Source organism: Plecotus auritus (assembly GCF_963455305.1).
Source record: "Plecotus auritus genome assembly, chromosome: 6".
In the NCBI taxonomy this organism is placed as follows: domain Eukaryota; kingdom Metazoa; phylum Chordata; class Mammalia; order Chiroptera; family Vespertilionidae; genus Plecotus; species Plecotus auritus.
Window position 1 is genome coordinate 33,083,872 of NC_137773.1, and position 27,324 is coordinate 33,111,195.

A 27,324-nucleotide genomic window follows, 5' to 3' on the forward strand; every position below is an offset into this window, starting at 1 on the left:
CCGATCCCACATGCCAGGCCGAGGGACCCCCCTGGTTCATGAATTCGTGCACTGAGCCTCTAGTAATATATATAATATATATTTTTGTCTCTTCTTTGGTCTTTCCTTGAGGTTTTCTCAGGTTAACATTCTTTAAGCAGGTTAACCCTGCCACTCTCCCTTTTGCTGGAGGGCTCAGCTACCTCCTGTCAAAGCCTGGGGTGGAGGTCTGTGCTCTTCAGCCTGTGTGCTTCATCAAGGCCAGGTCCCGGTCCCTGCTGTATGCGACTGTGTCAAATTCCTGCCTGGTGCTGAGTGCACCTTTTAACCTGTCTCCCTGGGATAATGAATGGTACTTGTGGAGCATCAGGCACCTCCACCAGAGGAGAGCCCTAAACTGGGATTTATCTGTGCTTGTCATAGATGAGTGCTGTGCATGCAGGAGGCCTGCATTAGTGTCGGGCCAGTGGGAAAGCCTTTCCATCTAGTTCACCGGGCAGCACTGGTCAAACAGTACTGCTCACAGCCCGGATGCACCATTAGTGTACATCAGTCAGTGGCACCCCCTCTAACTGCCCAAGGCAACTTTGCTGTTGCCTGGACACCTTTCCTGACTGCTTTGCTCATAACTCTTATAACTAGAGATTGTGTCCTTCAACTCAGCATAGGCTCAGATTTGAATCCTGGCTTGACCTCCATCTACCTACCTGATGTAGCATTTGAGAGATCATATTTAGCCTTTCTGTGCTTTAGTTTCTTTGCCTTCTTAACAGGAATAATAATAAAGCCCACCTTCTGAGTTGTTCAGAGATTCAGTAAGGTGATACACGAGGGAAATCCCTGTGTAAAAGGAAGCCATATCATTGTGCCTTTGTTGCTTTATATCTGATTCAACCCCACTGATACTTGATTGATATAAACCAGAGGCTGCTTGCATCCACTAATACCTTTTAATTTATCAGTAAAAATGCATGATCTAAGCATGCTTGGATGGTGAAGTAGAGTGTACCCCCAATTCCCTGATGCCAGCATTATAAATAATGTTTACAGTCGGCCTTTATTGGGGGGGTGTAGCTACTTTGGAAAGTACTGGGAGTTTTCATCCTTAGCCTCTGCTGCAGTTGTAAAATTGTCAGAAATAATGGAGTTATATTTCTTAAATGAAAGAAGTCTAGTATGAGTCATTGGCTGGCCCTGTGGTGGAGCTCCTTGGATCCAGGAGTTGTGAGGAAATACAGACATGACCATCTCTGTTTGAAGGGGTATTAGCTCTGTGAAGGGTAGAGAGTAGGGGCAGATATAATACTTTGTGGAGATGATGCTATTAGGGCTACACAGTGACAACTGAGTAGGTTTATGTGAAGAACATTTATTGATTTACTAGAGGCTCAATGCACAAAGATTCGTGCAAGAATGGGTCTTCCTTCCCCTGGCTGCTGTTACCGCCTTCGCTCCATCTGGGAACTGCCTTTCTGCCTTCCCACGCTGCCCAGAGGCCCGGAGCAGCCGGGGGCAGTGTGGAATGCCTGCGTTGTGCCTGTGTATGCAAATTAACCTTCCATCTTTGTTGGGTTAATTTGCATACTCACTCCTGATTGGCTGGTGGGCATCGTGAAGGTATGGTCAATTTGCATCTTACTCTTTTATTAGTGTAGATAACTGCAAGGAATATAGATGTGTATTGTAAAGTATTGGGGAACTTTTGCTGTATATCTATATACTAAATCATAGTATTTTTACTGCATGTTTCCTTTGGGCCAGGCGTGGAATAGTATCAGTAAACAGGATAGTATTCCTGTCCTCATGCAGCTTAAGTCCCAAGGAAAGCAGAGGCAGACAGACAATAAACATCTGATAAATACTACAGTGAAAAAGAAAGGGAGGGAATCAGTACCAAGAGTAGTGGCTTGTGGGGGTAAAAGAGGAATTTATAAAAAAGTGATAGTGAAGGAAGGACTCATTTATAAAGGATAATTGAGCAGAAATATCAAGAAAGAGAGACTAAGCCATGTCAATATCTGAAGAAAGAACATTTCGGGTTAGAAAACAGCTAGTGCAAAGGTCCTGAGGCAGGAGAGTGCTATGTTGCTGTAACAGAAGGAGCAGAGTGAACACAAGGGGTTGCTGGAGAGTAGGTGAAGCAATGAGGGCCAAGTTCTGCAGTATGTGATTGGCCCTGGAACCTTTATCTTTCTCTGTGATGCTGGGTTTATCTATGGAACCCTACATAGGGATGCCAATTGATATGTAAATAGTCATTACAATTTTAGGAGCTTAGGGTAAGGGAGTTGATAATTCTGTTACCTTTTCTTTGTGTTTTAAGTCAAGCTCATTTATTGTGGAGGCTGCATATTGTAACGGAAACAACATGGTGTTGACATTGTAGGATGTGTGTTCAAATCTTGACTCTGTCCTATGTAGTCCTATGACTTGGACTTTGGGCACATCGTTTAGCCTCTTTGAGCCTCAGTTTCCTCATCCATAAAACTTACCTGATAGATTTTTGAGAATAGTAAGCACTCAGACCATCCATATATACATATATATTTGAGAGGGTATGGGGAGGGGGAGAGAGAGGAGAATTGCTGAGAAGCCAAAGGTGGAAAGGAATATGGTCTAATCTAATCCAATTAACTTCCAATTTTTTCCTTAAATGCTGCTGTTCCATTTAGAGCTGCATGATTCAATAAATAAACCAATAGACATGTGTGGCCACTTAAGTTAAAATTAATTGAAGCAAAATAAGATTAAACATTTAATGCCTCAGTCATACTAGTTATATTTCAAGTGCTCATTACCCACATGTGGCCACTGCGCTGGGCAGTGCAGACGACAGATCATTTCCATCGTCACCAAAAGGTCTGTTGGGCAGTGCCGCTCTGGGGCAGGGCAGACCCCTGTTTCTCCTGGGCTCTCGTCCAGGTATGTGGTGAGGTGCGAATGCCTTTCCTTGTGGTGGCTTTTCATAATGCTGTCTCTGCACCTCTGTGAGCTGATCACAGCCACTGGGGAGCGGATGGGGTGGGATTTCTAAGCCCTGGGACAGAGTTTCTAAGTCAGACTTTTCGAAGGCAAGGCCAGGGATCACTCTTAACCATTTCCTCGGCAATTCCAGTGCAGGCTAAAGTTTTCAATTTGGGTCTCTAACGGGCATTGTCAGAATTAATTAGGGCACGTTGAACATCCTAAGATGCTTTGATGATGAGAATTGCAAAATAATATTACTAATTGCATATCGCTTTGGTGAGTCTGTTGCCTTCCTCCTGGTCCACTTGAAATGAGACTAATCTGTTGGGTTGTTAGCTCCTCTCCAGATGCATTCCATGTACACTCATATGCCCTAGCTGGTTTGGCTCAGTGGATAGAGCATCGGCCTGGGGACTGAAGGGTCCCAGGTTCGATTCTGGTCTAGGGCACATGCCCAGGTTGCAGTCTCGGTGCAGCCAATCAATGATTCTCTCTCATCATTGATGTTTCTATCTCTCTTTCTCTCTCTCCCCCTTCCTCTCTGAAATCAATAAAAATATATATATAAAAAAAGTTGTCTACATGGTGTTTTTTTTTGTATTTCAACATATTCCTGAAATGAATAGCCCTCTGTGTTGGCTTATTAGATTTGTTTATGAAAAATAAGCCTAATACCCAACGGCCTATAGTAGACACTGAAAGAACAACCCACAAGCCAATCAGAGAATTCAGTTCAATAACAGTGGCCACAGTTTCCTTACAGGATTGTGCCAGATGGGCAGTGGCCACAGGGGATACCTAGACCAAGAAGATAAACAAGATTAAAATGAAATTATTTCTCATTCCAAGTCTGGATTTTCTACTGTGTTTGCAGCAGCGACTCTGGGGAAACAGCCTGAGAGGAGTTCACTGTGGCTGCCCGCTGTGTGTGTACGTGTGTGCAGCGATAAATCAGTGGATTTATGGATTTAATTTCCTCTTCCTATCTGAAGATGGGGATTTAAAAGTTAAGGTGTGTATCTACAGGTAGTAAAATGCCATTTTGTTCTTCCTTACTGGCTGAGTCTTGCACAGAATTAAAATGGCAGGAAAATCTCGTTAAAGATGGGTCAACATTCATTACGCCGTGGAGATTCAGTTGCAGTCGAGAGGCCTGGCTGTGCATTCAGCTTTGCGAGGGAAGGGCTGCGTTCTGACAGCGTTTTGCTCTGGAAGAGGATGGCTGGCTCAGTTGCTTCTGGTCATGTCTGCACCCTGGTAGCTGCCCCAGCATTTCGGTCGGGCTCCCCTCCACCTTTCCTTTTCTTCACCTGTCCCAGTGAGTGTCACAGTTTTCTCACGGAACATACTACCTTTCTTTCCTGGAAGCTGAGCCAGGGTCGGGGGCGTTAACTTAAGATTGGTTCCCACTTGAAACCCTTTTTAGAGGTAATTCGGACTGCTTGGCCTAACCACCACCCCCACCCCCAGTTTGCCTTCACTTGTTTTGGAAAATGTCTCTACATGGTCCCTTATTCAGAGACCTCTGCTGTGTTAGACTTTTATGGTTGCAAGGGAGCATAACCCAATTCAGACTCGCTTAAGGAAAGCCGAGTTCTGTTCCACATAACTTGAAAGTCAGGCAGGGCTGCATCCAGGGCACGGTCCCGCTTTCTCTCCACCTCTTGGCTGCAAGCTCCTTGACACACTGGCTGCATTCTCAGACATGGTTTTCCCATGTGTCTGGGAAGATGTTCTGGGGATGTTCCCAGCCAGCTCTTCCTAATAGAGTCACACGGAGAGAACAGATCGGTGCCCTGTGTGAGCCGACCCCAGTTCATTCATTTGGCTATTGCTGCACATTTGAGTTGCTTCAAGTGAAGGCCCTTTTGAGTGTTTCTGCTTATGAACATTGTTGTTTGTGTCTTTTTGTAAATCTGTACTCATTTCTGTTGGGTGTGTTCCTGGGGGTGGAGTCTCTGGGTCAGGAGGTATCTGTCGAGCAGTTTTCTGAAGTGGCTGTACGAAATGCCTGTTTAACTCTCTTGTCCCTTTGAATTGGACTGTTGTCTTTTTCTTATCAATTTGTATACAGTCTGTATATATTCTAGGTGTAAGCCATTTGTTGGTTTTAACTCATGCCCGTATCTTCTCTCACTCTGTGGTTTGTTTCTTTCACTCTCCTTATGGTGTTTCTTGATGAGGATGATGCTTTATGAGTTTTCTCCTTTGCTTAACCATTTCCCTCACATATTTTAAAGCAACATCTAGGAAATAGGATTTCCTGCTTCTGTTGAGCAGAGTGTACAGCTCTCTGTGGCTTTGTTCTGGCTTCAACCAACACATCTCCAGCTGGAAACCCTGTGGTCTTTCTTCCTGAATTGCTTTTTAAATGATAAAACAGAAGTACCTGCCCTCACCTTTGCCTCTGGCTTACATGTTAGAGTTTTTGTTTTTTTTTCTCTTCTTTTTTAAAGACTCTAAGTCCCTGACTGTTTAGACCTGTTTTAAGACTGTGGAACCAGAGAATTCTGTGTTTTAAAGAAAAGCAACAGGCCAATCAAACATTCCTTTTTTTTTTCTCCTCAAATGGTAATATGATGGGAAGGCTTTGAAAAAGAAGATGAATTGAGGGTTAAAAATGTACATAAATGAGAATCATTTATTAAAAAATAATTCTACTTAAAATGGCTACTCATTATGAGCACTAGTCAGTCTTTTTGCTAAGCACTTTCCACAGATTATCTCATTTAGACTCTGTAAAGTCTATGAAGTTGCCTCATTAACAACCTCATTTTATAGATTGGAAAGTGAGGTTCTGTACCTCCAAGGTCACACAGTCAATAAAATTGGAGCCGAGATTCAAAGTGGGCTTTGTTGGGCTCAGAGCTCAGTGCTCTGTCCGACTGCCCTGCTGGTGAAGATGCATCCTTGCTCTTTAAAAATTGGATCAAGCCAGTCAAACCACATTTCAGAGGCCTCCTCCTACCAATAGTTCAGTACTGGTGAAAAATTGGGTAGCTTCTCCTTTCCCGCTTATCCGTCTCAGAAATAAATCAGCGAGGCTGACTGTCTCCTTTTAAAGTTGTGCAGTATCTCCTCATTCTAGAAGGCATTGCATCTTGTTCCCTGGTGCCATCAGGAGGACCTACAAGTTTTGGGTAAAATATGGTGGCTTCAAGGCTTAGCAACAACTCGGTCTAGACTTATATCATGTGTCCATGTTTCCCTGTTCAGTTTAGCCTGATGTCCAAGCTGAGCAGCAAACCTAGGAGAGGTCAGTGATTAGATTCTCAGCTTCCAGATCCTCTCTCTACTCATTGGTTGAAGACTCTTCCTTTCTAATCCACTGACCAATCCTCACAGCTATGAGGGTGGGAGATGGCCCTGGTGGGGAGATAGGACACTGATTGGGGAAGCACTGAGTTGGACTCAGCCTCTGTGCTGGGTTTTTTATGTTGTGGGCAGCTTATTGTCAAGACTTGGGACAAAGTCAGAGTGGGATATGTCCAAGGGCTCCCAAGTCTCTTAGATTCCTGGTTTATGGCTGGAAGGGAGTAACAGTTACCATTACCTGTTCTTTCAGAGTGTCAATAGCACTGTACCTTGAGTAGCACAATTTACCACAGTTGATTTAGAAGCTACCTGTACATTGTGGAGCCTTGTTCATGGAAGGAGAAAAGCATACAGAGGATGGGGGCTGGGCCTGGCTCCCTCTCGTTGTGTGATGGAGGCCCCTTCTGTGCTCCGAGGGCCATAGGAGTGGTGAACTCAGTCTCTCAGGGACTGGTGTAGCTCAGCACCTTGTCATTTGTGGGTGACTCTTGCTACTTTCCTTTTCTCCTTAACCAGAGGGTCTTGCCTTCCTGTGCTTCCACTTGACTATTGATTACCTCTTGCAAAGACTACCCTTTACATTTAACTTGAAAATCGTATTTTCTCAATTTTATGGCTTGTGAGTTCCTCCCGCCCATTGCTTCTCTCCGCATGTAGGTAACACCTAAAGCATAAACAGCTGTTTTCTGGGTAATCTTCCATATTGCCTTTTGAACAATTTCGCAGTTGCTAGGGCCATGGGGATGACTGCCCTAGCCTGAGCCAGCCGTCCGTAGACACAGCCGCAGTGGCAGCACGAAGATGGGCTGTTCAGGGAGTTCAGAGCTTAGTAATTGCTGAGAGCAATTTGCTTTCTCTTCTCATTAGTGTCTGTCTAGAGACAAGTGCAGAATCTTTAAGGGGCAACTGGGAACAATCTTGTCCTTAGAGTTGGAGGTGAAAAAGGAGGGGGGAAAAACAGTTTCGTTCACTGGTTAACAAGTCTCTAACAATTTAACTAAGTTTTTGCCCACTGAAGTCTTGGTAAGACATGGATAAGTGTATTTTTTTTTTCCAGTTGGGTAGGATGTAAGAGAAAGGAAGTCTCATGGGCCCCCTTTCCCAGCGCTGTCCCTTGGGGAAGTGTCGCCAAGCACTGAGGCAGAGCCAGTCCCTGTGTTGCAGGACCTTCTGGAGCATGTGGCTCAGCTTGCCTCTTGCAAGTTTTGACCACTAAGTCTGTGCCCAGGAGGTGGAGTGTGGCGCATGGCATACCTGGGCAGTCTCAGGGCTGGGCCCCGCCGTCTTCTGCTGGGGACTCTGGGCAGAAACAGTTTGCATCACGACATCTGTAAGACTCCTGATGATTGGGGAGTGGGGAGGGGTGATGGCCTAGGAGGCATAGGTCAGGGGAACTGTTGGGGCAGGAGCCAGCAGGAGCCCCTGAAGAGCAGTCACACTGGGTCTCGCCCATTTTGCTTTCAGGATAAGAGTCTCTTTTTGTTGAGGCTGGAACCTATACCATATAAACCTCAAGATGTTAGGGAAATTCTCCAGCTGCTCCTGGCTTCCTTTAATAAACTCCTAGGTAAGTGATCACCAAGAGAGTCAATGAATATCCATTGAACTAAATCGAACTTGTGTAAATCTTCCTTTAAAATGCCCATTTTCCACCATTACCACCTTTTGGAGTAATGAAGCCCATTAATTCATACTGTGTGTAAAACAGTGGTCTTTCTTTCTCCTTACTGCACAACTCCATCCTGAGACTTGGGGGTGGTGGCGAGTTTGGTTTTCCTTCGTGACTGAGGCTTGGTGCCCAGGTGCCTGTCACTGGCTGCCTTGCCACCTTCCTGCTCTGTGAGTCTACACACTTGACTCTATTCTGGCTCCACTGTTCCAGGCTGCAGGCTCCTCCCACATCCTGCCCCATCCCCAGGAGGTACCCAGCAGGCCCGTTGCAGCCACCCTGGGGAATCAGTGAGAAACAAGGAGGAGTCCTCTCTGGTGGGTGCAGCCCTGCTCCCGGGTGTGGTTGATGCAGCAGTGCACGTGGGATTTCAGCCCCCTCCCTTCCTGACCAGGCATTCTGTACAGTGAGCAGGCTGTGTGACCATCCATGGCAAATCCATGGGCTCTCACATGTGAAGTCCATGGCTAGGGCTCCATTCACAATAGACATCCAACAGATATTGGCTCCTTTGGCATCCCTTCTTACCCATCCTAGAAATTCACTCTTGGCTGAAAAGAGCATTGCTGAGTTTAGAGTGTTTCTGGGGCATGAGATATAGTGGGAAGTATATGATCTTTGAAAACCAGTGGGCCGAGGCTTCAATCCTGCCTGGCTTTGCCAAATGTGTGATCCCTAACATCTTAGCACCTCATTCCCTTTCTCTTTAAAATGGGACAACAAACAGCATCCACCACATAGGATGGGGGAGAGCATGAGAAGTGGTCTGCTCAGAGCAGGGCAGTGAACAGCCTGCGGGCAAACCCAGCTGAGGTCAGTAGTTTAGAATATTCTGTACATTTTTAAAGAAGGGAGGAGAATGTGTGACAGAGTCTGTATGGGCCCACAAAGCCAAAAATATTTACTCTTTGGCCCTTTATAGACAAGTTTGCCGACTTGGTTTGGAGGGTTGAGCCCCACCTGGCACTGGGTGGCAGCTCTACACAGGGGGTTCCCTCTTCATCTGTTACAGCTCTTTCTCCAGGGTTCCTTCTGCCTGAGCACTTGGTGCGAAAGGATCCCTCACCAAGATCAGCCAGGAAGGCTAAGGCGGGCCTCTAGTGGACACTAGCTCAGAAGGGAAATCGGTAGCAGTTCTGTGGTTTACAACTTTTCCCGCCTTTTAGTATATAACCCACTGAGGACCACGGGTGCTTATGATTACCCCAGGTGTGAATAGCTTTCGATAATTTCTAATAAATCATTGTGTTTAAGCTGAGTATTGGTGGGGCATTTTTCTGACAGTCTTTATACCAGTTATTTATTTTCTTGGAGAAACGTAACCCAAACGGCTTGGTAATGAACTGCCACTGTTGTTACGGGACTTGTTCCCATTATGGTGGGAAGATTTATGTTCCCAGGTAGATGGTGGTTGTGGGAGATGTAAGAATAATGTGGTCCTCTAAGAGCAGAGACGGCATGAATAAGCACAAAAGGTCTGGGGAGCTGTGGTCCAGGATGTGTCCATAACTTACTCAATATTCTCTCCAGTCCAGCCATTCAAGCATAATTGTGTGGGAGAATGCAAGGACCAGCAAGAAGGCAAGCAGGGACCGAAAATTTGTACCTGATTTAGTAAGGCGGACCCAAGTTTTTTACAGTGTGTGCTCACTCAGACGAGTGCCGAGGAGCTGCCATTGGGCTCACGCTGCTGCTGGGGGAGGAGGCATATTAGTCGGGGTGACTCACAGGTCACACGGCAGACTGGTGCCCTCAGCAGGCGGGCTCACTTAGAATGCGAATGATGTCTCATTGGTGAGACTCCTGCTTCATCCTCTGTCCTCCAGTCCAGCTCCACCCTGGCCACCACGCAGAGGTCTGGTGTAGTATGTTCCTCCTGGGATCTCACCTCCTTTCTCCTCTCTTTCCATACTCTGGCTTCACCCATTTCTTAGCCCTAAAGGCTCAGCTTCCCTGGGCATTGTCAAGGGTGGGCCTTTTCCTTCAAAAGAATGAAGTTACCAGTTGCCAAGAGAAGTCATAATTTCTTCACATACCAGATCTGATTCAACCATAGCTGGTCTGAGCTGGTGCTGCTGGGCTCCTCCTTCAGGAGATGATGGTCCAGAACTTGGGGAGGTGCTTGGGCAACTTGGGTGCTGGGCTATTATGGCATGGAAAGAGGCCAGTGCTCTGCAGTCTAACAGAGCTGGATTTGAATCTCTGCTCTACTGCTTTCTGCTGTGTGACCTGGAACCATTTACTTAACCTCTCTGAACCATAGCCACCTCAATGGTAAAATGTAGAGGACACTGCCATCCTTGCAAAGCCGTTGTGATGATTATGAGGGATATTCAACATAAAGCTGAGAGCACAATGCTTGACCAGTGGTAGATGCTCAAAAGACATTCACTGCTTCCCATCATAGGTTCAACACAGGCTTGAGTTGCTGTCTTTTGAACTCCATTTAGAAAATGATGGGGACCAGCACCCCCCTAAGACCCGAGTCCTTGCTTTACTGCCCTCTGAGTCCATTGCAGGTCTGTAATCGAGCATGTTCTTACATCATCCATGTTCATTTTCCTGGTCACTGTATCTCTTCCCTTCAAGATTATTTGCACTCTTTTCATTCCCTTTTTCCCTCTCCACCAGTTCTTAATCCTTCTCACCTTTCATCCTTGCCTGGACCTGAGCTATCATAAATTCAGGGGTCAACCAAAGCCCTCTCCCCAAATGTTTCTCACCTTTTCTGTTGTCAGAATTCTGTCACCTCGGACTTGGATCCTTTATTGAATGTGAGTGGCTTGGGAGCTGGCATGGTCCACTTTACCTGGCTCTGAAGGAAGGGTCCAGGAGCAAATATTGATGAGCGAGTGTAGGGGAGATAACCACGAGGGCACAGAAGCTCTGGTGGGCTGGAAGGGCTGAGTCTCTGAGGACAAGCCTTTCCTTAGTCAGAGTACCCGTGTGTAGGGAGCTCCGTCCCCATGGAAAGGCAGTAGGTGCCTCGTTGAACCTCGATTTAACACTGAGAACTGGCCCTTATGTCCTTCCTGGGGTTACTTCAGTCTGTGCCCTGCAGACACCCACGTCTGTGGAGGGCACTTGCAGATGAATTCTGAAGGGGCTTTTCTAGAGCTTCTGCATTTATCCAGAGCATGAGTGGTCGAAGGACCTAGCATATCCCTGGTTAATTATCGGCACTTCTCACGGTGGCTCTAGTCAGTGGAAACTCCTTGGATTTCAGAGCCTGGCCCCCCCCAAAAGGAAGTGGATTTGGTGCAGCGTTACCTTTGGTGCTTGGTCTGGTACTGAACACTGCCCAGGCAAAAGTAGGCTGCAACAGCATCTGAGAGGCACCATCCCTACCTGGCAGGGAGCCCCTGTGAAGTGAGGAAAGGACTTTTTAAAAAAATTGATGTGGGAGAGAGAGGAAGGGAGACACACACACACACACACACACACACACACACACACACACACAGAGAGAGAGAGAGAGAGAGAGAGAGAGAGAGAGAGAGAGAGAGAGAGAGAGAAACAGTGATTTATTGTTCCACTTACTATTTATACATTCACTGGTTGCTTCTTGTATGTGCCCTGACCTGGGATCAAACTAGCAACCTTGATGTATTGTGAGGATGTTCTAACCAACTGAGCTACCCAGCCAGGGCCAGGAAGGGACCTTTAATGGCTGACTTAGAACCTGGCAGCTCTTCCGCAGGCAAACGTGTGAGTTTGTGTTACCACCTTATTACGAAGGCACCAGCTCCTGCTTGTGGAGTCTGTCCCCACTAACAGCAGGGGTGTGTGTCCCATCGGGCGCTGGTGTAGATGTTCCCGCCAGCACACTCAGCTGGTTGGATGGACTGCAGTGGCAGCCACAGGTAATGAGAAATCCATCATACACGCTGTTGCTTGAAGCTCTGGATCACATGCCTGAGCTGTGAGTAATGTGATTACTTAAGTGGCATTTTATTTACACTTTCACACAGAGCAGTGGCTGCTGCTTTTCCAAAGCAGCCTCACCCAGGTTTGATTTCTTAAAAGTCTCTGCAGAGTCCGGATGGCAGCATCCCAAATATCCTAATCCAGACAACACTGGTGGTCTGTGCTTAAAACTCTGTTATCAGCTTAGAGCAGGAGATACTAGTACACTGAGGTCAATTTAAAAATACAGTTCCCATTTTTGGTGCATAGTGCATGCTGGGCATTTTGCATATAGGTCTCAAATAATCTTCCCAGTAATCCCAGTAAAGTAGGCACCATGGCCCTCATACTACAGATGAGAAGCTTGCAGAGATAGAATTGCTTGCCCAGAATCACTTAAGCAATGGCAGTGCTGATGTCAAGAGAAGTTAACAGTTAAAAAACTGCCATAGACATTTATTTTTTTTATGTTTCAGATTGGGAAGCAGAACCATTGATTTCAGCTCCAAGCTGGGTTAAGAGCTGAGTTTTGTGAAAAGAGCGGTGTGAGAAATGGACATCTGAGGCTTCGATGGGCAACACCAAAGTAACCCATGCAGTGTTGTTCCCAGATAATTCCAGCAGGCAGCCCTGGCAAGGTGTCTGCAATTCCAGCCCTGATTTGTGTCTCCTGCTGGCAAATCAGATGAGGTATCTGAGCCTCGATGCCTTATTAAATGGAGCCACAATTTGGGTTTGTTGCAGGAGCTGTCACCGCCTTGTGGACAAATGTATGATTTCTACTGTGAGCTCTGGGCCCTTCTCCTGCATGCTTGTGGCAGGGGCCATGGCTGTGCGCGGGTGAGTCAGCTGAGGATCGCCCCTGCTTACTCCAGATTGCTCATTTCTTACTAGGGTAGCAGCAGTGTCAGGACAAAAGGAATAAATAATGGTGACCTTGTGTGCCAGCCCAGAAACAGGCTAATAATAATGGTTTGTGGTTCCATCCAGCTGCCTGGAAACATTTCTAGGTCAGTGGTCGGCAAACTGCGGCTCGCGAGCCACATGTGGCTCTTTGGACCCTTGAGTGTAGCTCTTCCACAAAATACCACGTGCAGGCACGCACGTACAGTGCGATCGAAACTTTGTGGCCCACGCGCAGAAGTCGGTTTTTGGCTCTCAAAAGAAATTTCAGTCGTTGTACTGTTGATATTTGGCTCTGTTGACTAATGAGTTTGCCGACCACTGTCCTAGGTCATGGCTCAGGGAGCTCTTCCTTTTCACTTCCCACTTGCTTCAGTCTAAGCTGTTAGTGTGCATCTTACTGCAGATTTTGGTGCTGTGTATTCGCGTGTAAAAATGATTGTACCTCTCTTGTCTAGTGTTTCCCTAATACAATGTTAGGGTAATGCTGTCTTCATGTTCCCTATTTCATAGGACTTCCAATGAATGGGTGAATGAATTAATATGAATGAGTAAATGGATGAGGCAACATACAAATACATGAAATGGTTCATGTTAATTTTTTAAAGGTTGAAAAAATAATAAAAAAGCTAGAAGCAGGAAGAAAATTCTCATATCCCCCCAATTGTTGATAACCATTACCATTTTGATTTTTCTATAATCCTTTTCTGCACTGTTTCTGTTTTCTTCTTACATTGTTGGGTCAAGGGCAATATTTCAGGATCGTTGAGGTCCCTAGAAGATGTGACCATGCAGCTGACTAAATAGGAAGAACCGTGTTAATGAAGAGCCCCACGCTCTCCTGGGTAGCCACGCTGTCCTGGCTCCATGCGTGGTGGTGGCTGTGGCAGCTCCCTCTTTCCTCGTGGGTCTCTGGGGAGGTGGCTGGGCACAGAGAGTGTGGTTATGGAGGGGATGAAGCAGTCATTAGGCATCTTTGGTTCTCTTTATACTTCTTGATTTTCTGTTTTCTTCCCATGTTTTTGTACATGGCTTTCTTCTAGGAGTCTCTAATGCTTATGAGAAGCTAATTTGACTGAAGAATTTGATCTAAGGAACTTTTCCCAAGAAATTCACTCTTAGTAGCTCTGGACATCATGTGCAAAAACCCAGCTGGACTCTTTCTTTAATGTTTGTAGGTTAGTGAATGGGAAAGGGACAAAGATCTAGGACCTAGTTACGGTTTGTGTTCCTATTAGGTGCTCACATTTAAAGCAAAAGCAGCTTATTGCTTTTGTCTATCTTGGTTTCTTCCAGCACACTCTAGTCTTGCTAGTCTGTGAAAATTGCTCCTACTTTATTTACACAAAGCTTTCTGGCACATTTGATTTATTATTTGACATATTTAGAGTCATTGAATTTTAGAGCTGGCTGGGACTTCCATTATTAACATTCCTGATATTCCCCCGAATAATAAATGACAAGAAAGTGTAACAATAAAAGTATTACATGGCTTCTGCTGGCTGTTTGCTCCTCCACAAGAAATAAGTATATCCTTCTTCATGTGTGTTTTGTTACCATATAAATGATCTCACCTGATAATTTCCCTCTGGGGAGTTTTGATCTTAAATGATGGGTACCAGGGAATTCTGGCTGTTTATCTCCACTCCCTACACCTGTTCCCTGCAAACAAGAATGGGGCCTTCAAAGGCTCAGTGAGAACAGAAGGCGATTAGTTGTTACCAGTGAACAGGCGTTGGGTCCTGCTTCCCAGGCATGGTCACAGGTCATGGCCCTTGTTCTCAGGGAGCTAGCTGAGAACAAGTGAAAGATGTTTAATTATTTAACAAAGTAAAGGTGCAGCAAGCATATGTCCCTGTAGGATGGAGAGAGGGACAGACATACAGGCTAGCTTGTTCCACTTGTGGTCCCTAATGACTCACACATGTCCTTCATAGGTGGCATAGCAACCCCTGCCGATGGGGTCTCATCCCTGGCATGTTACACACGGGTCAGTGTGGCTGCCCTAGACATAGTGGCATTGCTCAGCCATCCAGCCAGAGTGGACAGTTTGTAATGATGCCAATGACCAGCTACAGTAGCTGTGGAGCTTCCTAGTCCCAGAGCAAAGGGCAGACTGAGTATTGTGGTGATGGAGTGTTGGAAGATCCTGAGCAGAGCTGGCCGGTGTCTCCTGTCATCTTGTCTCTGTGGCTGCACCTGGCCCTAGGTTTCTTTGCTTTTAGCTTGAGCTGAGGGCTGTCGCAGCAAAGACTAGGCTCATGACCTGCCAGTGCTGGTTCCTCCACCTGCAGGGCCCTGTCCCCTCCACCACACGTTCCTGGAAAACTCCATTCCTCAGGACCAGCTGAGTCCCACTTCCTCAATAGAATCTCAGTAGAATCTGCCCTGGCTTCCTCCTCTGTGTTCCTGTAACTTTTATTTTTTGTAATGACCACATTACCAAGTAATATTATGCTTCATTGGCTTGTATTCCGGGGTCTCTCTCCCCTAGTCAGACTGTGGCTCCCAGAGTGTAAGGGCTGGATGCTACTTGTATCTTTGTCTAGCACAGGGCAGATTTATAACAAATGTTCCATCAGTGATCATTGTGCACCTGTAGACTGAACTTCTTCACTGTGTCCGTGGCTGCATGTGGCTTCCTCTAATCTGTGCCATACTCAGCCTAGAGTCCTTCAGAAAATACCAATTGATAGTGTCAATCTCCACGTAAGCCCTCCAGTGACTCCTCAGTGCTTATAAATAAGTCAGCCTGGCTCATGGGTCATTAAGATCCTCAAGCCTCTTGGCAGCTTCAGCCTTGCACTTTCTCTGGGTGCCCCGGGCCATAAATGACCACGTCCAGATTGTAGAAATTCCCTTGAAGGGGAGAGGACAGCCAGATGTTCATGGAGTCTCCTGGGGGCAGAACTACCAGTAGGGGATTCACACACATTGCTCTATGCATGGAAAGTTCCTCCGTTCCTCTGGGCTCTCTGTCTAGTCACATGACATAAGTATATCATCTATTGGACCAAGGGGCCATGCTGGGGTCTTATCCGTAGCTGCAAGGGTTCAGGAATCTGGAGAAGGAATGAAACGTAAATGAATTGAGAGACTAGACATGAAATATAAATTTGGGAGGCATGGGGGAGCCAGGGGAGGCTCCACTTTCTAGTGGAGTGGGCTCTGTGAATCTCCGGACCCAGGGCCTTTTATTCACACATTTTTCCCTTTAGCAAAGCAGATATACATATCAAAGGTAAGGTTTGGTAAACAGTAAAGGACCATCAGGTTGGGGGAATTTCCAGCAGCAGATAATAACATGCAGACTTTCAGCCCTGCTGAAAGAGTCCATTCAACCTTTTGAGGACTTCTTACATTTATTATGACCTGCTGGACTTAGCCTTCAGTAGGGCCAGGTGAGCAGCTTCCCAAGTGTGGAGCCTTGTGGTCATCTCTCCAAGTCTCCTGAGTCCACCAGGCATCTCTCTGGCAGTGCTGGGACTGAGAGACTGTTATGTCAATCACGGCGTTGCACAAATGAGAGTGGAGTGAGAGGAAAGGCAGCTCCTTGCCATGGCCCAGTGCTCCTCGGCCCAGAAGCCTGTGGGTGTGGGACCTGTGGAGAGTGTTCAGTCAGCCTCCGAGGAGTGTTTGGCTCCTGTGACGAGCTCTGGTTTTCACTATGGCTATGTCTCAGAGAGGGGTGCCCACTGTTCTCCATGGAAGCCTCGCTGGTGATTGTAGAGGTGGGTTGTGGCTAGGGAGTGTTCCCTGCACTAGCTACCTCTCACTATGAACAAAATGTCAAATGAGCACTTTCCGATCCTGACACCATTGGCTTGAAGTGGCAAAAGACCCTGAGCATATTTATTCCCAGGGCTTGGGAGGAGAGCATCTGCTGTGTGAGTGGTACAAGGGCAGGGCCTCAGCACGCAGAGGAGGGCGGGCAGGGTGGCTGCTAGGATACTTTCAGGGACATAGTGAAGCGAGTCTTTATTGCTACCCCTCCCAGATGTTCCCTTGAAGCAGCGGCTGAATGACAGAGCTGGGAGGACCTGAAGCAGGCCTAGCTGTGCAGCTAATGAAAATTTCATGCAGAGTCTGTGGCTGTAGTTCCCAGAGCGGCAGCTGGTGCCAAAGCCACCACTTCCCCCATGCTGTGCCTTGATGTCAGTGTTGGATGTTCTACTTTGAATGGGGCTTTAGGGAGTGCTGGTGGCGGACCGGTGAGTGCTCAGCCAGGAGCACATGAAGGCAGAGGGCTCTTGGGGCCACTGCCACAGGGCTGAGGGCCACGTTCTGAAGCCCCGGAAGTCGCCTGGGTCTGGGTGGATTAGAGTCAGGTGTCTTGCCTGCTTTCCAAGACCCAGGAACGTGACAGGTGGTTTAGCTGTTTAGTCTCACACAGACTTTGTGAGGCAGGTGTTGTTGTCCCCTATTTCACAGATCGGAAAGCTGAGGCGAGATACTAAGTCATGGCAGTGGTAGAGAGGACCTCTTGGGAGGTCTCTGGTCTATGTGCTCATCTCCTGTCCCATGGCATCTCTTGCCAGCGTCATCACAGGGCAGCCGTCCCATATCCTCTCTCCAGGGAATGCAGTCTCGCTAATCCTCTCTTCATTGAGTGCCACGGAGGCCGTGTGTGGTGTTTGGAGCCTGATCTTTGGAGTTGGGCAAAACTGAGAGTTCAAATCCCTGTTCTGCTTCTCACTAGTGATTTCTTCTCTCAGCTTCACTTGCCCAGCTACCTCATAGGGTGCTGTTTGTGCCTATCTCAGAAGGTCATTGTAAGGGTTCAAGGAAATAAAACACAGTCAGGACTTAGCACAGTGCCTGGCACACTTTGAGCATTCAAAAATGGTAGCTGCTATTATTACCATATGACTTATTGCTATTATTATTATGATTTACCATATGATTAATATTAATGTTACTACTACTTTGATTATTTAGTTTGATTTCAACTTTTTTATTTGAACCGGAACTTGCTGCAAGTCCTGAATCTTATATCAGATTCCATCTCAGCTATGGAGAGACAGGTCATAGAGCCTGCTTGTTCCTTGGGGGCTGAGGGCCCTAGTGGATGTGGGGTGAGGATGTTGGGCCGAGGTCTGCCGGTCCTCCTCCTGCACACCTTGGTCAGTTCTTCCGACTTTTCAGCATCATCCCGGCTGGTCCCAGGTTCTTGTTCCTGCTGGACTTGAGGTCACTCTAAGGGAGTCATCCATCCCTTTCCTCAGAAACCTCCAGGTCACAGAGGACTAAGGTTTCCACTCGGAGGGGAAGTAGTTGGGGAGTTGCAGCCCAAGACACTGGCATAAAAAAGCAGCAGAGCTTGAACTGTTTTCTTTGCTCACTGAGTACCAGTTGACAGTGGGCACTGTGCTGGGCCCCGGGGCGTTGGTGGTGAAGATGCCCAGCCCCTGGCCTTCTGTGTGGTGAGTTGCAGGAGTACTGTGCCTGACGAGTGGGTGGGCCAGTGTTCTGTGGGGGAAACCACAGGGGCTGTGGACAGCACAGCAGAGCCGCCCCAGGCGGCAGGGAGTGGGGACAGGGAGGCTGCCCCTGAGAAGCACAATCTGAATCAGGATTTGGTAGAGCAGTGAATGTTTAATTACTAAAGGAGGCCAAGGAAGAGAGATTCAGGCAGAGGAGGAGAAGCAGGTGCAGAGTCTCAGAGGCCCGAGAGAGCCTGTGAGCTGGCCTGTGGGTGCAGCGAGACGGGGAGGCTCAGCAGAGTCTGTACCTCGCAGGGTCCTGGGAGCTGCTATAGGGCTTGGCCTTAGTCTAGGAGCTGGGGAGACAACTCGACAACTCGAGTGTTTTAGTGGGGGTGGCGGAGTGAGGGTGTGATGTGATGTGGGCAGACGGTTACCGTGGGAGCAGTGTGAACAGCTGGGCAGGGCTGGAGGGAGGCAGAGGCTGGTTCGGGCACATGGCAGTAGCCTGAGTGGAAGCTGTGGAGGCCTGACCTGAGGGAGAGGCTGTGGATACAAACCAGGGGAGACTGAGGTCCAGGAGGGAGAGGGCTTGGTCATTGTCTGGGTGGCAGAGGGAAGGAAGAGGGAGGATCAGCCCAAGATGTGGGTTCTTTGGGGCAGTTAGGTGGACTGAGCTGGGGAAGCCTGGGTGGGGTGGGGTGCGGGGGATAGCAGGCCTGGGAGTGGAAGATTGAGACAACTCTGGAAGCTCTGGGAGCTGGGGGGAAGGCCTCTAATGGGCTGCACCTGGTCTGCTGTTTGTGGTGGGTCTGAATCCCCCGCCCCATCACCTCTAAGTCACTGTGACTGGGTTAGTGTGTGGCTTCCTTTAGCCAGAGAGGCTACACAGTAGAATCATTTGGGGTTTTTAAAAAACCCCATTATGGAGATCACAGCCAGACCACTGAGTCAGCCTCTCTTGGGTGGGGCCTTGGTGTTGACCCCCGTGACAGCCAAGGATGAGAACCACTGCCCTCCCAGTCCTGCATTCACGCCTCCTGCTAATGAGTTCGGGGGTATGGGCTTTTATTCTGGGGAGATACCCCTGGTCTTAGTGGACAACTGGAGCATCTTATACCCATTCATGTTCCCAGGAGAAAAAGCCACATGCAAAGCATAATTTGGGGAAGAAAACTCAGACTCAGTTTTTCTCTTGGAGAAAAGAACAAGTCAGTGGGTCACTCCCCCACCCCCATCATAGATGGAAAGACAGGGACAGACAGACAGTCCCCAGGAAGGGGAACTCTTTGTGATGATTATAATCTTTAAATTGGCTGGAGGTGCCATGACAGTCTCATTCATTTACGTAAAGGGTGTCCCCCCAAAATATGTGCACAGTTTACCAGCTGATAGCTCAATTTTGAAAATGAAATGTATTTCAGTAAACACTTTATAATTATTCAAAGTGTGTGTATTTTGGGGGACACCGTATATTTTTGAGACCATAAATCTGTGTCTTTTTCAGGTTTTAGACCTCTATGAACTATTTTGGAGCTTCAAGGCAAAAGAATTTATTTGCCGAAATGTAGAATAAATTACTGTTGACCTCTATTACTGTTGACCTCTGACGTCATTTGGGGTTTTTTATTGAATATCACTCTATGTCACAGGAAATAGGAACTCTCATAGACACTAATCAGGGATTAACCATAATTCTGATAGCTGTTTTATGGTGATGACATAGTCACCAGAGCACACTCAGATTTCTCCCCACTTCCGGTCTTCTACCCCATAACCTAACGTTCTTTCCCAGGGATATAGTGAATGATGGGACCTTTTCAAAGGAACGATGGTCAGTGACTTAAGAAAAATATCTGCCTATGACCTCTCTAATGTTATGATAACATGACAATTTAATGCAATTATAAAAATGTTCACATTCCTTCCTATTGTTTGATGTGATTCTCTTTTTTTCTCTCGTTTATAATGCTTTCGTACTCAGGAAGTTGAGGTATGTTTTTGACTTTTCAAATGTATGTAGACATAGTATCCAAATGGTTGATAAATAAAATGTAAATTTTATTCTAAATCCTAAATCTCAGTGGTAAATATTTGTTTTAGTTCAGTGAGCCAGCATGCGTGTATTTATTTTTCATTGGTGTATCCAGGGGCTGCAATTTATCAAATGCACATAAACAGTCCATTTGCTGCTTTATCTTTTCTCATTAGTTACAGTACAAGTATGATTGTCAGTTATTATCCGTGTTTTACTGGTGGGTTATTTATTGAGAGAGCAGAGCAACTGACATTGTTATTTTCGGAATCAGTTTGTCTGAGGCCTCCAGGACTTTATACCAAATGTCAGAGCAATTCATCACAGAATCACTCTACTCAGGAGGAGAGTGATTTAGGGTGTGTGTACAGCATATGCCCACCTGTATGGACACACACCCAGTAGCAGCTATGGGACTTCCCAGGGATACAGAGATGCTAAAGCTGGCACAGCTTACTTACATTTTATACAGTTTGGCCAGGACTTGCTGTGTGCTTGTCACTCACTCCTGGTTGAGACAAATGAGGTTCCCATTTATTTTCTAGGCTGGTATTTTGTATTATCTCAGGTAATATTCAGATGAAACTGCAGGGTTCAGAAAACTTAGCTAAAATATTTATGAAGGAGAAATAATGTTTCATGTGAGCTAAGCATCTTTGACTTGTAGTATCTGAAGGTGTAAGGTAGATGATATATTACATCACCTTCAGAAGAAGCAAGAGTAAAGCAGCTGGACTTCAAAAATGGCTTCCGTTGGGTTCTGCCACCTCATCTCTTCCTGAGAGGCGGCTTTGACAATCTCTAAGCTGCAATAAGAACCCCTCGAAAGGCAAGGCCCTGGGGAATGTTCGAACTGAATGGCATCAGCCATTTGGGCTGTGGGACAGTGGGAGAGAAACCCAGGCTCCCTTTCAAAATGGGCTGGAACCATAGACTTCCCACTGGGCATGAGCATCTGTGATAAAGGGACTAATCACCCAAATTATAGCAGGAATGTTTTTGCCTCATTTGGTGTTAGGGAGGCTTAAAGGTTTTATTGCAAAAGGCTTTATAGAATAGAATGTTCTTTGACATACATGAATAGTTATGTACATCTATTAAACTATGTATTGATAACATTCTTATTAATATAATATAGTAATACATAATGTGTTACATATATATATATATATATATATATATATATATATATATATATATTGTAAACAGATTTCCTTCCCATGAATGCTTATCAAAATGAATTATCTCTAAAGTGGTTGAAAACCCAGGGTTACTGGATGCCAACAATTTCACAGGGTTCAGTACTATGTCAGAAATATATTTATTTAGCAAAATAAAAGGAGAAATATGGCTTTATCTATATCGATTAGTTGTGAAAGATTAACAGAAAAATTGGGGCCTGGATCATTCCCAGTCTGCCTTTCTTCCACCAACAGAACCACCTCCTTTTGCCTCAACTAGACATGGAATGATTTGTCACTTTCTTACTGTGACTTTATTTTAAAACATATATTGATTGATTTTATAGAGAGGAAGAGAGAGAGAGAGAGAGAGAGAGAGAGAGAGAGAGAGAGAGAGAGAGAGATTTATTGCTCCACTCATTTATGCATTCATTGGTTGATTTTTGTATGTGCCCTGACAGGGGATTGAACCCGAAACCTTGGAGTGCCGGGACGATGTTCCAGCTAACTGAGTTACCTGGCCAGGGCCTTCATGCTGACTTTTTCTGCCTTCTTACTGTGACTTTATGTTGCCCTGAGATATTTCATAATGTCAGACATAAGTCACTATGCTCAAGTTTGAGACTGCTTACATGTGTAGGTTCTCCCAGATTTTAACCGTTGGTAATTTCCATCGATGCAGTGGCACCATGAAGTGGGATCAGCCTTTCCTCGTATGGGTCGGATTTGGTGGGAGGCTGCTCTCTGCCCTCCCAGTAGAGGCCTGACCTAGGGACTGTACAGGGAAGCCCCCAGGATGCCCAGGTGCAGCTGCAGTGCCAGCCCTCAGTCCTGCCGGCCCTCACTAATAGGAGTAATTGAATTGAAGAAATTACTGTATGCAGATTTGCATCTTTCTATTTAGGCTCATGTTTTAAAAATGAACTGTTGCTGAGGTCCTTGCAAGTCATTTTTAAAAGCTTCATCACCAGATGATAAAATCACCAGTTAAGAGGTCAACTCAGACAGGAACACATTTCCTGGCGAGTTTGATCTAACACATCTGACACGCTTTTTAGCTCGTCTGCATTTTTACAGGCCATAACATTATTGGGCTGGAAGGGGGATCAGATGTCAGGGCCCCTTCAGCCCTGCACTTTTTTAGGATCCGATTGGACTTTGGGGTTCATATAGCAGGAACACATGGTGATACAGTACAGCATTGAGATGGTGTGCGGACAGGCACGCTCCTTCCCAGGGTGGGAACTGTCCCTGTCAGAAAACTGATAGAACTTTCAACCGGGTGGGAAGTCATGGCTCTGTTTTAGGAAAATGTAAAATACACACTATATATTTTTATTTAGATAGAAAATAAGAAAAAGGCTGGGTGGTGCCTCTGGGTGTTAGGTCTTGGGGAAACTACCAGCCCTGGCAGGGCAGAGTGTTGGTTCAGGCCACAGGCAGCTGTCCTCGAGTCCTTTGAGCATTTGATTGCTAAGTTGGACTCAGGGATGAATACATTCTCAGGAGGCGAACCCTGGAAGAGGAATTCTTTTATCCTTGGCCTTTTCCACATGGGTTTGAAAGCTGCCTCACCAGAAATACCCCCATGTAGAGTGAATTGATGGATATAGCGCTGGCCTGCTTGGACTTGCCCTATGTGCAGGCCGGTCAGACCGGCTAGTGCAGTGTGGAAGGGTGCTCCGTGTGTCCAGTCTTCTCATACTCAGGCCTGCTGCAGAATGCCCACTAAGAAGCCCCTCCTCCATGCTCACTGACCACGCCCCAAGTGGGCTCGGTACCCAGAGTGCTTCCCACGTGTCCATTCCCGTGGCCCCCGCATGGGGTCTCTCTCTCCGCTGCAGCCGAAGCAGTTACACCAAGGGTTTCATCAGCTCCTGGCTCATTGGCTTTTGCTTTGGCAATCCACCTTCCGAAGGCAGCGCAAAAGCAATCAGATGCAGGGCATCACTTTCTCTCCCTGCGTGGCCTTGCCGAGCAGGGGCTGTTTGAAGGACTCACTTTGCATAATGAGCTTTCACTCAAGGTGCACTTTCACATTTTGGCAGCAATTAGGCAGTGTTATTACATTTCAATGGGTTTCAAATGCTCTAATGCAGATACCTGCTTTTACAGCCTTTATATTTAAAACTATGACTTTCCCCAAGAAATGTGTAAAAATGGCAATTATGGTTAACCTGGAAAAGTGACAAGGTCCGGAAGCATGCTTCACAGTCCACCCAAGTTACAAAGTGTGTTGAAATCAGTAGGGAATATTCAGTTTTTGAGACTTCCTTCGACATCAGAGAGAATGTGACATGTCGGACACACGCCTTAAGTTCCCAAGGACTTCCGTGTATTAGAACAGCGTATTCAAGTAGGAGGCATTCACAGATTCCACATTGCCATTGGACACCTACCTCTGGGTGTGAAGGGGCATTGATGGACCACAGTCGGAGAGATGGACGTTTTGTTATTTTTGCCTTCAGTGTGAAGATGAGTTCATCTTGGCTGTCTCTCCTCCTCCCTGTGAGCAGCAGAACGTGTTGGCACCATGTGCTAGGGCCAGAGCACACTGGCCATCACACGGAGAAATGAGGTGCTACATTTTCCACTTACCATCCGGCCCTTACCTTAGAATCAGTTAACACTGGCCGCTGTGTTTCAAACCACACAGTTCCAAAGATTCAGAATCACCGGTGGAGAGAGGTGGCAGGGGGGCTGCTTTCAGCTTTCTCAGTGATGTGTCAGGGTGCAGCCCGAGAGACTCCATAACCAGGTGGGTGAGGTGGCCAGTGATGCCACAAAGTGCAGTCAGAGGAAAAGGGACCGATACCTTGGAGTTAAAAATAATTTAATAGTGAGTCACCAGGATCCAAAGGACCCTGTTCATGTTTATTCATGCTCTGGAAAATGGAATCACTGCCCATGAAGCCATATGTTCTGGTTTTACTCTAAATCCAGTTTCCTAAAATCCATTTAAGGGCTTAGGTGAACTCAACTAGGATCTAATAAGGCCAGGTAATTGCACAGCACAGAGGCCAGTACAATCACAGGAGATGGTGTCAGAGATAAACTGCAGCAGGAGACAGCATGGACAATAATTTAAACTAATTGTGCACTTTGATGTAAATTAACTTCTCTGGAAGAGAAATTGAGGCCTCGTTTGGACCACTTGCTGAAAAATGTCTGCAGAATTCAGATTACCTTCCAAAAACACATACGGCAAATACTTTGGGTACAGTCAGGAGGAAATTAACTGAAAGGGGGGCCATGCCCTAAAAATTATGTGAGGATGATATACAAGGGGGAAGCCTCTGCATCTTCCGAACTTCTTCGCTTTGCTAACACCTGGGTGGGGGGTAGTGGTGGGCACTGGGGGTTGGAGAGAGAGAGTAGACAGTAGTGGTTTGGAAGGAAAGGGTTATTAGATGTGGGGAATAGATTATGTATAAATATGAAGAAGTGAGTGACCAAGACCCTTGCAATTTTAAAGTAATGGAGTGTCTAGCCTCGGAGCACAGACCGATGCCAGCTGCATGCAAGGAAGACATGGTTAGGAATCATCCAGATTGGCCGGCCTTTGTTTTTATTATCTTAACACACTGAGAACAAATGGTGTTAAGCTACATGTGTGCCTGTGGTTAATCCTGGCATTTGAATGGCTCTGTTTTTAGGTTTTGTGAGTGCTGCAAAACTGGAACTGCACACAAGTTACACGTCTCCCTGTAAAGGAAATGTTGACAGTTGAATTATCAGCTCTTACAAACAAAGAGGCTTAGTCCATCAGGAGCGCAGCGAGGCCGCACCTGCAGTGTAACTGATAGCAAACACACCTTGCGCTTTTGGAAGGTTTCTCGGTTTATCTGTCACACTGAGGAGAGCGTTGCTGTTTCCATACGAGGCTGAGATGCTTTTGCTCTTCCCAGAATTGCATCCATACAGTTGGAAAGACAAGAATTGGAAAAGTAAATTGATATCATTGATTTCACGTTAATGTCTGTTTGGGGAAAGGTTTCTAAGCCTATTGTTTTCCTTTGTGTTTTGGGAGGTGCAGAGAAAGGCAGCTTTTAATGCAGTTATGTGAGCAGCTTCCTGAAATCTGACCTTTTTTTTCTATTTTTTTCCCTTATATAGGATGATTATTTCAGGAACTGGAATCCCAGCAAGCCCTTTGACCAAGGTAAAGGATGCACTATTTCTTGCTGTCTATTTCATGGAACACTGTCTCATTTTCCTTACATGCCCAGTTACAGTTTCTATCAGGCCAGCTGGCTGTCTTACTTCACTGAGTTTGGGAACTGAATTGATTGAGGTGATATAAATTGTTTCTATCAAATTTGTTGTTTGTTTGAAATTGCCTAAGACAGACTAAAAAAAGATTGTAATGGAATTGACCCAAATAATCATTGGTTACTTTTGTTTAAAAAAAAATAGTAAAATGGGTATCAGGCTAATGGTGCGTTGTTGGTCTGAATCCAGTGATTTCGTTCATGGGAGAGACTGTGCCTGAAGACGCTGCTAATTCACAGGAGCCATAAAAATGAAACCTTCTTTTTAGAAAGAGGTTAATCCTGAGAGGCTTGCAATGGCACTAGTATTTTTATTTGTTAAAAAACTTCATCATAGTTTCTAAATAGAAGCCTGTGTCTGAGTTGGCTCACCCACCACTTGGGGTTAAGCCTGGTCCTCGGAGGGCTCTCCCACTCACACCAGAGAGCCAGTCTCCTGATGGCATTGTAACCACCCCTGAGTCCTCCTGGGGTTTAAGACATAGTGAGGACCTCCGCGAATCACCTACCTGTTCCTGTCCTTCCGTGCGTGGCTGCTGCTGGCACAGACCCTGCTTGCTGAAAATGGTGGTAGGTTATTCTTTAAGTACATACATATTATTGAAGCTGAAACTTGGAGGATGAGTTCCAGTTTTGTAGTTTGAGTATTTGATGTCATCATGATGGTCAACATGACACAATTAAAGGAAGGCATTGACATGTAACAGGGTAGGAGGTGCTGCCTTCACTTTTGTCATTTTGATCTCTCTTCTCCTTCTCCTCCTCCTCCTCCTCCTCTTCCTCCTCCTTCTCCTCTTTCTCTCTCTCTCTCTCGGCTCTGGTTTTCTTATAAGCAAAATTGGTATTAAAATGTCTGTATATGTATTTTAGCTTGTGACTTCAAGAAGGTAGGGCCATATTTTATTTATTCATATATATACACACACACACACACACACACATACTAGTGGCCCGGTGCATGAAATTTGTGCACATTAAAGGGAATTAATTAGAGGAAATATTTTAATATTGCTATTTGCCCTTTCTCTATAATAGAAGTGTCTGGGCAACCCTCCCCCCCCCCCCCCGCATTGGGCGACACCAAGACCCGGCTGGCCCCACCCCTGTCAAGCCTTACCAGGTGAGGGACACAGCCTCATATCCCAGCACCGGGGTGGGGGTTGCAGCTTCAGGTCCCCCGGCGCCAGCATCACGGCATCACGGTGTGACGACATTTGCATATTAGCCTTTTATTGTTAAGATATTAGAGGCCTGGTGCACGACATTCATGCACTGCGGGGGGGGGGGGGGTCTCTCAGTCCGGCCTTCACCCTCTCGCAGTCCAGGACCCCTTGCTGCTTACCACATACCCCTTACTGCTCCTTACCACTCTGCTTGCTGCTCCTTAGCCCTGCCACCATCACTGCACTTGCCAGTAGTGAGCCCGAATTCTGGCTGAGTGGCACTCCCCCTGTGGGAGCGCACTGACCAGCAGGGGGCAGCTCCTGCACTTAGCATCTTCCCCCTGGTGGTCAGCGTGCATCATAGCAACCAGTCATTCTGGTCGTTCCACCATACCGGTCACTTAGGCTTTTATTATATAGATATACACATTCATTCATTCTCAAACATTGATTGAAATATTACTGTGTACATAAACACCATGCCGGGATAGTCTGTTGTTAATGGCTGGGAT

At 46.4% G+C, this 27,324-nt stretch overlaps 1 protein-coding gene across 1 annotated transcript in view; it reads left to right on the plus strand.

The window, feature by feature from the left end:
* SPOCK1 (SPARC (osteonectin), cwcv and kazal like domains proteoglycan 1) overlaps positions 1–27,324 on the plus strand; it is a 502,022-nt gene that overhangs the window by 190,230 nt on the left and 284,468 nt on the right. The window contains exon 3 of the mRNA XM_080676953.1: positions 25,495–25,540. Coding sequence (XP_080533079.1) covers positions 25,495–25,540 — 46 coding nt within the window. The remainder of the gene's footprint in view (positions 1–25,494; positions 25,541–27,324) is intronic.